The 16,021-nt window shown below is 56.7% G+C and overlaps 3 protein-coding genes across 5 annotated transcripts; all 3 read left to right on the plus strand.

The window, feature by feature from the left end:
- Positions 1-1,532: 1,532 nt before the first annotated feature.
- FUCA1 (alpha-L-fucosidase 1) lies at positions 1,533-6,383 on the plus strand. Its single transcript, XM_057412581.1, has 8 exons — positions 1,533-1,885; positions 2,778-2,912; positions 3,118-3,255; positions 3,486-3,591; positions 4,018-4,218; positions 4,431-4,621; positions 5,553-5,652; positions 6,148-6,383. The coding sequence occupies exons 1-8, from the start codon at positions 1,533-1,535 to the stop codon at positions 6,277-6,279; spliced, it is 1,356 nt and encodes a 451-aa protein (XP_057268564.1). The 3' UTR covers positions 6,280-6,383.
- An 844-nt stretch (positions 6,384-7,227) lies between these two features.
- HMGCL (3-hydroxy-3-methylglutaryl-CoA lyase) lies at positions 7,228-11,405 on the plus strand. 3 transcript variants are annotated; one of them, XM_057412583.1, is made up of 9 exons: positions 7,228-7,373; positions 7,677-7,763; positions 7,895-8,002; positions 8,378-8,473; positions 8,995-9,143; positions 9,465-9,528; positions 9,862-10,050; positions 10,222-10,347; positions 10,693-11,405. In XM_057412583.1, the coding sequence occupies exons 1-9, from the start codon at positions 7,323-7,325 to the stop codon at positions 10,792-10,794; spliced, it is 972 nt and encodes a 323-aa protein (XP_057268566.1). In that variant the 5' UTR covers positions 7,228-7,322; the 3' UTR covers positions 10,795-11,405. The 3 variants fall into 3 exon arrangements, with proteins under 3 accessions (XP_057268566.1, XP_057268567.1, XP_057268568.1); XM_057412584.1 differs by lacking the exon at positions 7,228-7,373 and adding an exon at positions 7,522-7,595; XM_057412585.1 differs by lacking the exons at positions 7,228-7,373; positions 9,465-9,528; positions 9,862-10,050; positions 10,222-10,347; positions 10,693-11,405 and adding an exon at positions 7,522-7,595 and having other exon boundaries at positions 8,995-9,147.
- A 1,712-nt stretch (positions 11,406-13,117) lies between these two features.
- GALE (UDP-galactose-4-epimerase) lies at positions 13,118-15,667 on the plus strand. The gene is made up of 10 exons (XM_057412582.1): positions 13,118-13,259; positions 13,376-13,491; positions 13,706-13,819; positions 14,312-14,488; positions 14,633-14,746; positions 14,844-14,910; positions 15,009-15,094; positions 15,173-15,250; positions 15,390-15,504; positions 15,588-15,667. Exons 1-10 carry the CDS (start codon positions 13,139-13,141, stop codon positions 15,641-15,643), a joined length of 1,044 nt encoding a protein of 347 aa, XP_057268565.1. The 5' UTR covers positions 13,118-13,138; the 3' UTR covers positions 15,644-15,667.
- The last annotated feature ends 354 nt before the right edge of the window (positions 15,668-16,021 follow it).

The following is a 16,021-nucleotide window of genomic DNA, read 5'->3' on the forward strand; positions in this document are numbered from 1 at the left end:
CCGAGAGGACACCAGAGATACAGCACACAGATGGAGTTGTAGGTGGCAAAGCCGGTTGCATCGCTGTGTTGCACCTGTGTAGGTGGCATCGCTGTGTTGGTGGCACCTTGGCAGAGCTCACCCTGTGTGGGTGATGCAGCAGAGCAACAAATAGCAGCAGGCACTTGGCAGGTACAATGACTCTCCATGTGCCTACCACCGATTCTAATGGGGACCTGGCATTGTGATAACAACAGCAGCAGCATCTACCAACATAGTGCCCCATAGGGACCCCAAACCCCCCCGTGCTCCATAAGTACCCCAACACCCATCGATTATTTCATTCATTTTCATTCCTCAGGGATCGGTGTTGGGACCGGTCTTGTTCAACATCTTCGTTGCTGACATGGACAGTGGGATTGAGCCCACCCTCAGCAAGTTTGCCGATGACACCGAGCTGTGTGGTTCGGTTGATACGCTGGAGGGAAGGAATGCCATCCAGAGGGACCTCGACACGCTTGTGAGGTGGGCTGATGCCAACCTCATGAAGTTTAACCATGCCAAGTGCAAGGTCCTGCACCTGGGTGGGAGCAATCCCAGGCACAGCTACAGGTTGGGCAGAGAAGAGATTCAGAGCAGCCCTGCAGAGAAGGACTTGGGGTGCTGGTTGATGAGAAAATGAACATGAGCCGGCTTCAGTGCGCGCTTGCAGCCCAGAAAGCAACCGTATCATGGGCTGCATCAAAAGGAGCGTGACCAACAGGTCCAAGGAGGTGATCCTGCCCCTCCACTCTGCTCTCGTGAGACCTCACCTGGAGCATTGCGTGCAGTTCTGGTGTCCTCAACATAAAAAGGACATGGAACTGTTGGAACAAGGCCATAGGAGGCCACGAGGATGCTCAGGGGCTGGAGCACCTCCTGTATGAAGATAGGCAGAGAGAGTTGTGGCTGTTCAGCCTGGAGAAGAGAAGCTGCATGGAGACCTCAGAGCAGCTTCCAGCATCTGAAGGAGGGCTATAAGGATGCTGGGGATGGACTCTTGATTAGGGACTGCAGTGACAGGACAAGGGGTGATGGGTTCTAACTGAAATAAGGGAAGTTTATATTGGATATAAGGAAGTTTTTTACTGTGAGGGTGCTGAGGCACTGGAATGGGTTGCCCAGGGAGGTTGTGAATGCTCCATCCCTGGCAGTGTTCAAGGCCAGGTTGGACAGAGCCTTGGGTGCCATGGTTTAGTGTGAGGTGTCCCTGCCCATGGCAGAGGGGGTTGGAACTGGATGATCTTAAGGTCCTTTCCAACCCAAACCGTTCTGTGATTTCTATTCACTTCGTTTACAATAACTCTCATTTGCTTTATTCAGTTTCATCCAAGTGTATTCGGGTTTCAGCCCCTTTCAGGCACTTGTTCCGCCGTTATTCAAGCTGCACGCTGCGGCCCGCCCCTCCGGTGCCCGCTCCCGGGGGCCCGGCTCCCGGAGCGCCAACCTCCGGCCGCCGCAGCCGAGCCGGCAGCACAGAGCGGCCGCTGGGCGGCGCCATCGCCACGGTACCAATGGCGGCGGCTGCGGCCCTGGCGCTGCTCTGTGCGGCCGCCGCGCTCGGCCCCGCGGTGCCCGCGCTCCGCTACCGCCCGGACTGGGCCAGCCTGGACGCGAGGCCGCTGCCGGCCTGGTTCGACCAGGCCAAGGTGGGGGTGTTCGTGCACTGGGGGGTGTTCTCCGTCCCGGCCTGGGGCTCCGAGTGGTTCTGGTGGCACTGGAGGGGCGAGCACCGAGCCGACTACGAGGGCTTCGTGCGGCGCCGCTTCCCTCCCGGTACCACCTACACCGACTTCGCTCCCCTCTTCACGGCCCACGACTTCCAGCCCCGCGACTGGGCCCGGCTCTTCCAGCGGGCTGGGGCCAGGTCAGTGCCGGGTGCTGGGGGGGTGGCGGGGCCCTGGTCACTGTGGGGGCCATGTCTGGGGGGGGGCCCAGCAGGATTCAGGGGTCCCAGAGGGGCTGGGGGGTCCCTGAGGAGCACATGGTGCTGAGGAGGTGATGGGTCTTGCTGCTGCGTAATCTTGACTCTTCCAGTGTTAAAACCCCTCTGTTCTTCTGTAGTCGCTTCTTTATTTCAAGGGTGATCAGAGAATCAAACAATCCCGACTGGTTAGGGTTGGAAAGGACCTTAAGATCATCCAGTTCCAACCCCCTGCCATGGGCAGGGACACCTCACACTAAACCATGGTACCCAAGGCTCTGTCCAACCTGGCCTTGAACACCACCAGGGATGGAGCATTCACAGCTTCCCTGGGCAACCCATTCCAGTGCCTCAGCACCCTCACAGGAAAGAACTTCTTCCTTAGATCCAATCTAAACTTCCCCTGTTTCAGTTTGAACCCATCACCTCTTGTCCTATCCCTAAGTCTCTAATGAAGAGCCCCTCTCCAGCACCCTTGTAGCCCCCTTCAGACACTGGAAGCTGCTTTGAGGTCTCCACGTGGCTTCTCTTCTCCAGGCTGAACAGCCCCGATGTTCTCAGTCTGGCTCCATACAGGAGGTGCTTCAGCCCCTGAGCATCCTCGTGGCCTCTTCTGGACTTGCTCCAACAGCTCCGTGTCCTTCTGATGCTGAGGACACCAGAACTGCACCCAGTGCTGCACGGGGGGTCTCACTCCAGTGAGCCCTCAAAGAGGGTTCCTCACAGCATGGTTCTTCAGCCCCTTGCTTTTACACTGACTTGGGCCTGCCAGGGAGGCTGGGGAACGTCTCGGGTATTTCCTTTGTCCTGATGAAGTACGTTGTTTTCCCCCCAGGTATGTGGTACTGACCGCGAAGCATCACGAAGGCTTCACCAACTGGGGGTCATCCGTGTCCTGGAACTGGAATTCTCTGGACACGGGGCCCCACCGGGATCTGGTAGGAGAGCTGGGACAAGCCCTCAGGGAGAGGTACGGCACTGCCAAACTCTGCTGTTGCTGTCGTTTGAATTCTCCTGGCTGCTCTTGACAAACAGTGGAAGATCATTAGTTTATTATAAGGAAAACAGTGTCCTAAGGTCTTCTGTGAAGTAGTAATGCGAATAACCTGATCTGCCTCTGGTTCTTAATCCCTCCTGCCAGCCTAACCCTTTCCTCTGTGTTCTCTGTCCTTCAGCAACATCCGCTATGGGCTGTATCACTCCCTGTTAGAGTGGTTTAATCCACTCTATTTAGCTGACAAAGAAAGTGGCTTCAAGACCCAGAACTTCGTTCTGAAGAAGACGATGCCAGAACTTTATGATCTCGTCCTAAAGTAAGAGCTACGACTGCTTAGAAGTCAAGAGCACTTCCTGGCTTCAGTAGTGTAGAGAAAGATGCAGAGAAGAGAGGGGACAAATGATAATTCTTTGTGTGTAGAATAAACCTGGTAATGGCAGGCAGTAGGAAGAGGAAGTGAAGCTATGCTCCATCACCAGAAACACAGTGTTCCTTTGTGGGAGGAGGAAACGAGCCACTGTGAAGTAACACTCATCTCTCTGTTAGATACAAACCTGATTTGATTTGGTCGGATGGAGACTGGGATGCTCCAGAGTCATACTGGAATTCTACCTCTTTCCTTGCCTGGCTCTATAACGACAGTCCTGTCAAGGTATCACTTTCAGCTGTCGCTCACAGCCAGTGCTTTATGGGTATGGGAGGTTTGGGAGCAGTGAGATATGAATGGGATCAAATCAGAAACCCACTGCAGATACCACATGTGCCTTATTCTTTCACATGCACAAAAGCCTAAACCGTGTTCCTTGGGAAGACTCCAGTGTCCTTTACAGCACACACATGAGAGGCTCAGAGCCCAGGAACCTTCTTGCCTCAACTTCTGCAAATACTGTGAGTGAATAGAGAGAGGTTCTCCCAGACTGGATTCCAGCCTTCTCTGGAGGATCCTCGCTCTCATTCTGCTGATTACACAGTGGGGTTTAGGTGCTTACCTCCTGAGATGCCTTTGCTAACTAAGGAGGGATAATGCAAGCTGAAAAGGGTGAACGTTCTCCCCACTGAGCTGAGTTTCTTCTTTCAGGACACTGTTGTTGTTAATGATCGTTGGTGCAGTAACTGCTCGTGCCATCACGGAGGCTACTACAACTGTGCTGACAAGTACAAGCCAGGGACTCTGCCAGCTCACAAGTGGGAGATGTGCTCCTCCATTGACAAGCTGTCCTGGGGCTATCGGAGCAACATGAACATTGCAGAGTTAATGGATGAAGGAAGCGTCATTGAGGTAAGAAATCTGGAACCAGTATAACAGGTATAAGGGGGTTTACTGAGAATTAGAGGTTTCCTTCGGCCTCCTGCTTGCTGAAAGAGTTGTTGTGTTCCACACAATCAGGCTGGAGCTAAAGGAGCAGCTGATGAGGACTAAGCCTTCCTCAGATTCCTTTTCTCTCAGAGGTGATTATAATGCCATTTGTTACCTTGGTTTATCTGTCCCAGGAGCTAGTGCAGACTGTGAGTTTTGGAGGCAACTACCTGCTCAATGTGGGACCTACAAAAGAAGGGGTGATTGTTCCCATCTTCCAAGACAGACTTCTGGCCCTTGGGAGGTGGCTGGACACTAATGGGGAGGCGATTTATGAAACGAAGCCATGGAGGGTACAGATGGAGAACAGCACAGACATGGTGTGGTAAGGACCCTGCTGCATGGTGTCATCTGAGCTGGCATGGCTTCCTTACCTGTTCTTATATTTAGCATGCTCTGAAGTGTTGCCATCAGGTGCAGATGGCACTGTGGCAGTATGCTACAATTGAAGTGCTCAGGTACTGCCCCAAGGTCTTCTCTAGTTTGAATTGCACAAATGTAGCTCATCTGAACACACACAGTTTGTAAAGGTAGAGATGTTTGCTTTTAAGCTGCTGCAGGATGGTACTGATCGTTGTTACCCAGCTGAGAAGGGCAACAGTGAACCAGAAACTGCTACAAACCAGAGTTATTTTGTTTCCTGCAGTGTGTTCAGGGTAGGAATGCAGAGCAAAGAGCAGCATATCCGCTCTGTTGACCGCAGCTGAGGCAAGGACAGATTAGCAAATGACACGTGGACTTTGTTTCGGTTTCATCAGCCGGTGCTGCCTGGCCAAATGGTGGGTCCAACGGGACAGGTTTTGGGATGAGGGGAAAGTAGGGGACCGCTGAGCTGTGGCAATAGGCAGTTGGTGTTCTTGTGCCATCTGGGATGGGGAAACTCGTATCTGTTCTCTCTCTTAGAATCATAGAATAGTTCGGGTTGGAAAGGACCTTAAGATCATTCAGTTCCAACCCTCTGCCATGGGCAGGGACACCTCACACTAAACCAGGTCACCCAAGGCTCTGTCCAGCCTGGCCTTGAACACTGCCAGGGATGGAGCATTCACAACCGCCCCGGTCAACCCATTCCAGTGCCTCCCTTACAGTAAAGAACTTCTTCCTTAGATCCAATCTAAACTTCCCCTGTTTCAGTTTGAACCCGTTACCCCTTGTTCTATCCCTACAGTCCCTAACGAAGATTCCCTCCCCAGCATCCTTATAGTCCCAGCACCCTTATATAGCCTCTTATGTGGCTCTTGACCTCGCTCTTATAGGTACACTTCTAAGGGACCTGTTGTCTACGCCATCTTTCTGCTCTGGCCTCAGGACAACGTTCTGGGGCTGTCCTCACCTGCTCCATCCCCAGACACACAAGTAAGGAGCTTGGAAAACAGATAACACCCTCTGAGAGCCTGTCCTGGGCACGTGTGGGCTGGGAAGGGTCCAGCCTGGCTTCATTTGGAAACTGGGGAGAGCGTGGAAGTTGTCATCCTGTGCTTCTTGCTCTGGGGTGCTCTGGCCTGCCTCCTCATCCTCTCAGCATCCCAGATTATTCTCCAGCCTTTGGCTCACTGTTAACACAGGGCATTGGGTACGATTTATGAGGACAGGCTTATTGTCTGCCACAAAGCAAGCAGAGACACTTCTCCCCCAGAGCTTTTTGATCCTATTGGCCCAGGGAGGTAAATAACAAGCCTCACACACAGAAGGGATCACTGGTCTTGCGTCTCCAATTCAGATCGGGTACACTGACCCCTCATTGTCATTGGAGTGACGCAAATGCTGGGGTGCCCTTTGCTCTAAACAAACAGGGCTGAAGCCTGCACGGTAAAAACAGCAACTGAGCATTTCCCCTGCCCTCCTCTGCAGGTGACCATGTTGGGGCTTGTGGGAACACTGAAGTGGCAAAAGTCCCCTGGTGAAGGACTGCTCGTAACGCTGCCCTGCATGCCTCCATCCCCCCAGTCTGGCTGGGCTCTCAAGCTTGAGGGTGTGAAGTGATGGCTGCAGGATGGAAGCAGCAATCTGCCCCTGCCTTCCCTTCAGACTGAATCCAGGAGGATTTTTCAGTTATTGTTGAATAAATTGGTTTTCTCATAAGAGAATCTCTCTTCCAGTCCCTTTTGCCTGTGATCTGGGTGTCAAGGGGCCATGTTTGAAGAGATCTAGAAGAAATCAGCTATAAAAAATCGTGGTCTAATACAGATCCATTATTTATATTTTGAGGGAGGCAGCTGTAAGCAGAAAAGGTTTGTTCTGATGTGCTCAATTGATGGAATCATAGAATCAGAGGTTAGAAAAGACCTTTAAGGTCATAAAGTCCAACCATTTCCCAGCACTACCAAGGCCATCACTAACCCATGGCACTGAGGCCTCATCTCCACGGTGTGTGAACACTTGCAGGGATGGTGACTGCAGCCCTGCTCTGGGCAGCCTGTTCCAATGCCTGAGCACCCTCTGGGGAAGGAATTGTTCCTCAGCTCCATCTAAACCTGCCCTGGTGCAGCTTGAGGCCGTTTCCTCTTGTCCCATCCCTTGTTCCTTGGGAGCAGAGCCCAGCCCCTCCTGGCTCCATCCTCCTGTCAGGCACTTGTAGGGAGCCATCAGGGCCCCCCTGAGCCTTCTCGTCTGCAGACTGAACCCCTCAGGTCCCTCAGCCGTTCCCCATCACACTTGCGCTCCAGGCCCTGCACCAGCTCCGTTGCCCTTCTCTGGCCCCACTGCAGCACCTCAGTTGCCAAACAGCGATCTGTACTGAGAAACCTCTGTGGACTGGAGAACTGGCACTGGCTGCCAGTGACGTGCTCACGGGGCATCGCCCTGGCTCTCGTGGTGATGCTGATACAAACGCGGAGCCAGGTTAAGAAGGGAAAACAGGGTGATGGCTCCTTTGCCAACCCACTCACGCCGGTAGCTTCTGGTGCAGGAGGGCGCCCATCCAAAACAAACACGCGGTGCCTATTTAGGGGCACGGGCCAGCGGGAAAGCCACCGTGTGATGAGCAGCTCCCGAGCGGCCGCACGGTGCCGGTGCCGGAGGGGAACATGCCGCAGTGCGACACGGGCTCGCTGGCGCGGGACGGCACGCGGGGACCGGTACGAGCGGGGTCCCTCTCGGGGGGGGGGGGGGGGGGGGGGGGGGGGGGGCAGCGAGCGGGGAACCGGGACCGGGATGGGGACCAGGATCGGGACCCACGGGGGCAGCTCGGCAGCGCCGCTGTCATGTGATCACACACACCCCCTCGGGTCACGTGAGAGGGGTCGGACATGGCGGCGGCGCGGCGGCTGCTCCCTCGCTGGGCGGTGCCGTTGCGGCCGGTGAGGGGGATCCGGGGGTCGCGGGTTCGGGGCCCGGGGCCGGGGCTCGGAGCTCTCCTGACGCCCTCCCTCTGTCCCCAGGTCAGCTCCGCGGCGGCATCCGGAGCCCTCCCGAAGCGGGTGAAGGTGGTGGAGGTGGGGCCGCGCGATGGGCTCCAGAACGAGAAGGTACGGACGGGAGCGGGGCTGCGCCGAGCACGGGGGCCGTGGTGCCAGCAGCAGCCTGTCCTGGGTGGGTTTTGTTTCGAAACGCCGCTTTTTGAGGCAGTAACAACCGAGAGTGGTTCTCTTCTTCTCAGAACGTTGTTCCGACACCGGTGAAAATCAGTTTAATCAACATGTTGGGCGAGACGGGGCTCCAGGTCATAGAGGCAACCAGCTTTGTGTCCCCCAAGTGGGTTCCTCAGGTCAGTATTGAAGTGTTCGGTAGAACCGTGTGGTAAAAGATGCCTCCTCATAGGGAGTAACATGGTCAAAAGCTTCTGCTTGCTCCCAGATCCCCACACTGGGAAAGAGCAAAGCCAAATAAAGGTGCTTGCGACATCGCAGCCCTTTGGACCCAGAGGAGGAGCACGCAGCAGCTCGGGTCCCAGCAGTGTCTGTGTGCGGGTGACTGAGCTGTGCTCCCGCGCTGGGTGCAGCCCTGCTGCCTCTTCAGGGGCCCGTTGCTCTGGTTCCGAAACAGTTCCGTCCCCATTGTAAAAAGAGGGTTTAGAAATGATTTCTCATTCACAGAGGTGGGTGTTGTCGCCCTCAGAAAGCTCTCCCTGTTCCCCTTGCAGATGGCTGACCATACCGAAGTCATGCAAGGAATCACCCAGCTGCCTGGTGTGAGTTACCCTGTGCTCACCCCGAACCTGAAGGGATTCCAGGCTGCGGTAAGAGGTGGCAGCATCAGGACGTTCCCAGTGTTCCCAGGCTCTGGTTAAGGATGGGAACTCTATCTTCCATCCCGCAGGCAGCAGTCTCATCTTGTAGTTCCTTTCCAAGGGATCGTTTTGCTGGGGGAGTAAGGATCTGTTGTTTGGAAGTAGAGGATCTTAAGGTCCTTTCCATCCCTAACTATTCATGAGTCTATAATAGAAAAGATCTTCAAACATCTTCTGTTGTTAAAAAGACACCTGTTTGAATTGGCAGTGGTGCTGTCAGTCTTACCTGCACGTCCCACAGCACTCCTGACTACACCCAGCTTTACTGCTGACTCTGTAAGCTTACACTTCTTTGATGTGAGACTTGGATCTCATCATGGTTTTGCTGTAGAATGAACTGAGGAAAGAACTGGGTTATTCAGGAGGAAAGTGGGGGAGACTTTTTGATAGAATGGGAGCATTGCAGTTGTGTTTGTCCTTCCCCTTGCAAGAGAAATCGGCTCACTTGAAGTTGTGCTTTCTGCTGGCAGGTGGCAGCGGGAGCCAAAGAAGTGTCCATCTTTGGGGCAGCATCTGAGCTCTTCACCAAGAAGAACATCAACTGCTCCATAGATGAGAGTCTGGAGCGGTTCAGTGAAGTGATGGTAGCAGCGAGAGCAGCCAACGTTCCTGTCCGTGGGTGAGGGATTCCTGCTGCAGACAGAGATGTAACTGCCCTGCTTCCTCCCTGTGGAGCTGGCCTGGGCAGTGCAGGGGGATTGCTTTTCAGTTTTACCTGGTTTTGGGGGGTGTCTCTCTACTGGGATGGGTGCAGGACATGGGAGCTCAGTGCATGGAGAAGCATTGGTGTGGGAACAGTCACATAACACCCTGGCTTTTGGAATAGGAAATGAATTCTTCCGTTGTATGGAGCATGTGAGGTGCAGCACGAGCCCTGCCTGACCTGGCCGGTACAATCTCACTGCAGTTCTCTAGCTAAGGGTGTATTTTTTAACCACAGATACGTTTCCTGTGTCCTTGGCTGTCCCTACGAGGGGAAGATTTCTGCAGCTAAAGTTGCAGAGGTGAGTTCACCGGCTGGGTGGGGTTTGTCTCGCTTTTATGGAACTGACTTGGACACTGAGGGTTAAATGGTGTCCAGCCATTGAACTGGACTGAGGGGAGACTGGGGAAGGCTACAGGGAGCTGCCACCACGGCGGGGAGGGCTGAGTGGAGCTGGAATGGATGGGAATTCAGGGAGCTGTGGGGACCCGGAGATGTTTGATCCTGGAGAAGAGTCCCCATGGTGCTGCGTTCCAGGGAAGCGTGCACTGATCCCTGTGTACAGCCAGTGTCCCTCTTTGGGGAATGGGATGACCAGGCTGCCTTCTCAGTAAACACCTTGGCTTTTGGACAGGTCTCGAAGAAGATGTACTCCATGGGATGCTATGAGATTTCCCTCGGTGACACCATTGGCATTGGGACCCCGGGGAGCATGAAGGAGATGCTGACAGCTGTCATGAAGGAGGTGCCAGTTGGGGCTCTGGCTGTTCACTGCCACGATACCTACGGGCAGGCTCTTGCCAACATCTTGGTAGCACTTCAGGTAAGATCCTTGCTTGGAGTGTTGCATCTTTCCATGTTTATTTGGGGCTCGGTTTTGTGCTTGCTGTAAGCTGTGGATTTGTTTTGTGCTTGCTGTAAGCTGTGGATTTGAGGGGTAGGATGAGGCACAGTTCATTGTTTAAGGGTTTACTGATGGTGGGGTCATTTGCAGATGGGTGTGAGCGTGGTTGATGCTTCCGTTGCTGGCCTTGGAGGCTGCCCCTATGCCCAAGGAGCATCGGGAAACGTTGCCACGGAGGACTTGGTGTACATGCTGCACGGGCTGGGCATCCACACGGTAAGCACCAGCCTGCAGCAGCTGAGCCCCTCGCACCGTGGCTCTGCTTGGGCTTCAGCAGGGGTGCAGAATGTGACCCAGGGAGCCTGAGCGAAGCGGGTAGAGCTACGGAGGATCCCTCTGGGTCTGGTGGGGGCCTTGTTGTGCCATGCCAAGCCCACTCCTCCGCCCTTTTCCAGCGCGTTTGATTTCACCCTCACTGTCTGAGTCACACCAGTGAGCAGCAGGCACCCAGGGCCTTGTGAAAGCACCCACTGGGGCCCCTTCACCCCTGCTGGTCTGTTATGGGGCAGTGTGACTGGCAGAGCTGGTGCTAAGGAGTGTCCTGTCTTTCTTCCCATAAAGGGTGTGGATCTGCAGAAGCTGATGGATGCGGGCACGTTTATTTGCAATGCTCTCAACAGACGAACCAATTCCAAAGTGTCCCAGGCCTCTTGCAGACTGTGATACCAAATGGAGTTTCTCCTTGGACCAAGAAGAAAGCAAGGATCCAGGCTGGCTGGGTTTCCCCTCTGATCATGGGTGCCCTTTCCAGACTCAGTGCTTGGGAGGAAATGCGTAATCCACCAGAATCAGTGACGAAATGAGAAGAAACAAACCCCAGGACTACTGTGTGCAACCTTGATGCCATCAGCCATCTGCCTTAGGGAAGGGAGGATGCGGTGGGCTGAGGGAGCCACAACCCGTGCCTGGGAGCTGTGGTCTCCAGCACCAGCTCAGAACAGGGTCTGGTGACTTCTGCCTTGAGAGTGTGTTGCCGTCATGCTACCAGCAGGGGATAAAGCACAGCTTTTGCCATTAGAGCCGGTCTCCAGGTCAGGCTCGACCTCTCTTCCCTTCTCTCTCCTCACTACAGATGCTAAGGCTGAAACCAAAGGACTCCCCTTCCTCATTCAGGTGCCAGGGGCAGCCTTGGACCTTCTGCCTTAGTGTTTAGGGGCTGTCGTAATGGGCTGTATCTGTTGTAAGGTACTTCTAACTACCGGGAGTAATGAACACCTTATTTAATATTCTAAACTGTTAGAAATTGAGTAGAATTAAATGAGCTAAGGAGCTTTTGCTGCTGGTTTGGTGCCTTTTCCATTCACCCTGGGCTGGGGCAGTGTGGAACACACATGTTCTGTGCATGTGTGTCCTGTGCACAGCTGTGTGTGTTCTGTGCACGTGTATGTTCTGTGCTTATGTGTATGTTCTGTGCACACCTGTATATGTTCTGTGCACGTGTGTGTTCTGTGCACACACATGTTCTATGCACACACGTGTTCTGTGCACACATGTTCTGTGCACAGGTGTGTTCTATGCACACACGCATTCTATGCACACACATGTTCTATGCACACACATGTGCTGTGCACACACGTGTTCTATGCACACACGTGTTCTTTGCACACACGTGTTCTATGCACACACGTGTTCTATGTACACACGCGTTCTATGCACACACATGTTCTATGCACACACGTGCTGTGCACACACATGTTCTATACACACACGTTCTATGCACACACATGTTCTGTGCACACACATGTTCTGTGTACACACATGTTCTATGCACACACGTGTTCTATGCACACACGTGTTCTATGCACACACGCGTTCTATGTACACACATATTCTATGCACACACATGTTCTGTGCACACACGTGTTCTATGCACACACGTGTTCTATGCACACACGCGTTCTATGCACACACATGTTCTATGCACACACATGTTCTATGCACACACGCGTTCTATGCACACACGCGTTCTATGCACACACGCGTTCTTTGCACACACGTGCTGTGCACACACGTGTTCTATGCACACACGTGTTCTATGCACACACACGTGTTCCGTACTTTGCTGGCCCCGCCCCTTACCTCCTCTGAGCCCCCCTCCCCTCACTACACCGCCCCCCGCGCATGCGCGCCCCGTGTCTCCCGTGTCCCCTCTGCCGCCCCGTAGCGCCGGTGACGCGTTTCCATGGGAGAGCGGCGCGCGTGGCACCGGCGGGGCGGGGCTCGCGGCCGGGCCTTAAAGGGGCCGCACCGGGGGCGGGGCAGGACCGGAGCGGTGGCAGCGGCGGGAGAGGGAGAGCGGCCGGGCCCTACCCGACCCCCCCCCCGCAGCAGGGACCCGAGACCCCGGGCCGCTGAGGTGAGTGCAGCCCCTGAGCTGCGGGCCCGGCCCCTCGGGTAACCCCCGGGCAGGGCAGCGCCGCGGGGCGTCTTTGGGTCTCGGTGCGGCTCCGGCAGGGGTTGGAGCCATCACCGGGTGATAACGGGGGCTCTGCCCCGTCCCCACGCTCCAGGGGCTCGCTTCTCGCCTGGGGCCTGGCGGCCCTGCGGTCTGCAGGGACCCGGTGCCGCCGTCCTGGGAGCCTGGGGTTGGGATGGAGCCGGTGCTGGGAGGGTCGGGTCGGGTCGGTGGGAAGGGGGGATTTGAGTGGGAAGGGGCAGAGCTGGCACCCCCGAGCACAGCCCCCCCCATCGCCGCTGTCGGACGGGTCCTTCCCCTCGCGCTCTGGGACGGATCCCGAGGGATTTGCGCTGCAGGACGCGGGTCCTGCAGGATCCCGGCTGGAATTAACAAGGAAGAAGGAGGGGTTCCCCCGGCCCGTGACACGTGTCAGCCGCACCCTGCCTGTGCGGGAGGTGCGAGCGGTGCCGCACGGTGCGCTCCTGCCCTGCCCGGATGTCCTGGTGCACGCAGGGCTGATGCGGCGCTGACCACGTCCTCCCCGGCCCTTCCCCTCCCAGGGGCTTCGTGTTCCCCCTTCCACTGAAGGGCCCTCCCTCCCAGGGAGCCATGGCAGAGAAGATCCTGGTGACCGGCGGCGCTGGCTACATCGGCAGCCACTGCGTGCTGGAGCTGGTGCAGGCTGGCTACGTCCCCGTGGTCATAGACAACTTCCACAACGCCATCCGAGGTACCGAGCGCCTTCCTCCCATCCCATCCCATCCCATGCCAGGGGCTCGGCCCCTCTCCGCCTGTGCTGGGGGTGTTCCAGCTACCCCAGCGCCTCGCTCCTTTCCCTGTGCCCAGGGGCAGATGCGCTCCCCGAGAGCCTCCGGCGGGTGCAGCAGCTCCTGCGCCAGCCCATCCTCTTCCAGGAGATGGACATCACCGATGGGGCAGCGCTGCAGGAGCTCTTCAGCAAGGTGAGAGCAAGAGCCCCAAGGAGGGCTCCGAGGGGTTTGTGCTGGGGCTGGAAGGCAGGAGCTGGGTGGGGAAGAGAGCGCTGGGGAGATGCTGGGAGCAGCAAATGCTCCCCCTGGCCATGGAGAGGACAAGGGCTGGCTGGGGGGGCTTGTGGCTGCTTTCTGCCCTGAGCTCCTGCCTCCTGCTAACACCAAGCTCTTTGTCCCGTGGCAGCACCGCTTCTCAGCCGTGATGCACTTTGCGGGGCTGAAGGCAGTGGGGGAGTCAGTGCAGAAGCCGCTGGAGTACTACAGAGTGAACCTCACCGGGACCATCCGGCTGCTGGAGGTGCCTGGAGCCAGGAGGCAGAGTGGTTGGGGCTGTTCAGCCTGGAGAAGAGAAGCTGTGTGGAGACCTCAGAGCAGCTTCCAGTGTCTGAAGGGGGCTATAGGGATGCTGGGGAGGGACTCTTCATTAGGGACTGTAGAGATAGGACAAGGGGTAAGGGGTTAAAACTGAAGCAGGAGAAGTTTAGATTGGATCTAAGGAAGCTCTTCCCTGTGAGGGTGCTGAGGCACTGGAATGGGTTGCCCAGGGAAGTTGTGAATGCTCCATCCCTGGCAGTGTTCAAGGCCAGGTTGGACAGAGCCTTGGGTGACCTGGTTTAGTGTGAGGTGTCCCTGCCCATGGCAGGGGGGTTGGAACTGGATGATCTTAAGGTCCTTTCCAACCTTAACTGTTCTATGATTCTGTGTGGTGCTGGGTGCAATCCTGCTCGGGAGGGGCTGAGCCGGGATATGGAGCTCGCTGGCTCAGCGGTGGCTGCTCCCCGCTCCTCAGGCCATGAAAGCCCACGGCGTGAGGAACCTGGTGTTCAGCAGCTCTGCCACCGTCTACGGAGACCCCAAGTACCTGCCCCTGGATGAGAAGCACCCAGCTGGAGGCTGCACCAACCCCTATGGCAAATCCAAGTACTTCATCGAGGAGATGATTCGAGATCTCTGCCAAGCAGAGAAGGTGCGGAGCCACCCCTGGGTGTGCAGGGCTGGGAGCTGAGCTCTGCCCACTGGAGCACGCTGGGATGACCAGGCACTGCGTACGGGATGGATGTTTCTTCCCCAGAGCTGGATGTATCCCTCTTGTGTCTCTCTCTCTCCCCAGGACTGGAACGCCGTTCTCCTGCGCTATTTCAACCCCATTGGTGCCCACGAGTCAGGCCTGATCGGAGAAGATCCTCAGGGGATCCCCAACAACCTCATGCCCTACGTGGCGCAGGTACTGCCCCGCTGCAGCCGTCAGGGACCCCATGGCTCGTGGTGCCTGTGTGGGGCAGAGGCTGACGGGGCTCTCCTGGTCTTGCCCCTCTGTGCAGGTGGCTGTGGGGCGCCGGGAATTCCTGAACGTATTCGGGAATGACTACAAGACGGATGATGGAACGGGTATGGATGGAGCAGAGAGGCCCCAGGAGCTCCCTGCCCAGCCTGGCTGCACCCCTTTGGGCAGGAGAGCTTTGCCCTCAGCCTCTGCATCCCCGCAGGCGTCAGGGATTACATCCACGTCGTGGACTTGGCCAAGGGCCATATCGCTGCTTTGAAGAAGCTCAAGGAGAACTGCGGCTGCAAGGTACCGGGGGCGGTCAGGGCTGTGGGGCTGGGCCCTAGGGGTGCTAAGCAGCTGACCCATGTCTTCTCCTCCTTCCAGATCTACAATCTGGGCACAGGCACCGGCTACTCTGTCCTGCAGATGGTCCAGGCCATGGAGAGAGCCTCAGGGAGGGAGGTAAGGTCTGACCTGCGCCTGCAGGGCCACAGGCACAGGAAGCCCTCAGTGCCCCAGCAGCACCAGGCACCGCTCCTTCAGCTCCTGGGGCTCGGATCCATCCCCTCCACTGAGCCCCTTGGCGCTGCTCTCGCTGCAGATCAGGTACAGGATCACGGCCCGGCGCGAGGGGGACGTGGCCTCCTGCTATGCTGACCCCACGCTGGCCGAGCGTGAGCTGGGCTGGAAAGCTGCCTTTGGCCTGGACAAGATGTGTAAGAGCATCCCAGCCCCTTCCTGCCCTGTGCCAGCTGCTGCTCCTCTCCTACCCCCTTGACCCTGGCTCTCCCTATTGCAGGTGAGGACCTGTGGCGGTGGCAGCTGCAGAATCCCACAGGCTTCAGCAAGAACTGAGCCATGGCCCCTGGGCTGCTCCCCAGTGAGGCTGTGATCACCCTGGGTGCGATTCCAGCTCCCCTCCTGCCTCTGGCATGGGGCAGCCCCAGCCTCTCCACTCCTCACCCTCCCCACTCCCCCAGGTCCTTCGCATCTCAGAGCAGAAACACAAGGGAAAACGCAGCCAGGGCCCTGCTTTGGCACCCAGGGCACAGAAACCCCTGGTGGGACTGCACAGGGGCCGGTGCCCACCCTAGCAGGGACCTGAACCACCCCTCCCCTGCTGCACCCAACCCGCCCAGCTCAGGGGGCAGGGGCTGTCCCTGGCTTAAGGGGGAGACCAGGGCTCCCATTGCCCCCTGCCCTGGGTACGGGGAGGGTGCTGAGCACCTACCT

Source organism: Pezoporus wallicus, unplaced genomic scaffold (genome assembly GCF_028554395.1).
Source record: "Pezoporus wallicus isolate ANWC-B61680 ecotype Strahan unplaced genomic scaffold, APGP_CSIRO_Pwel_v1 contig_12604, whole genome shotgun sequence".
Lineage (NCBI taxonomy): Eukaryota > Metazoa > Chordata > Aves > Psittaciformes > Psittacidae > Pezoporus > Pezoporus wallicus.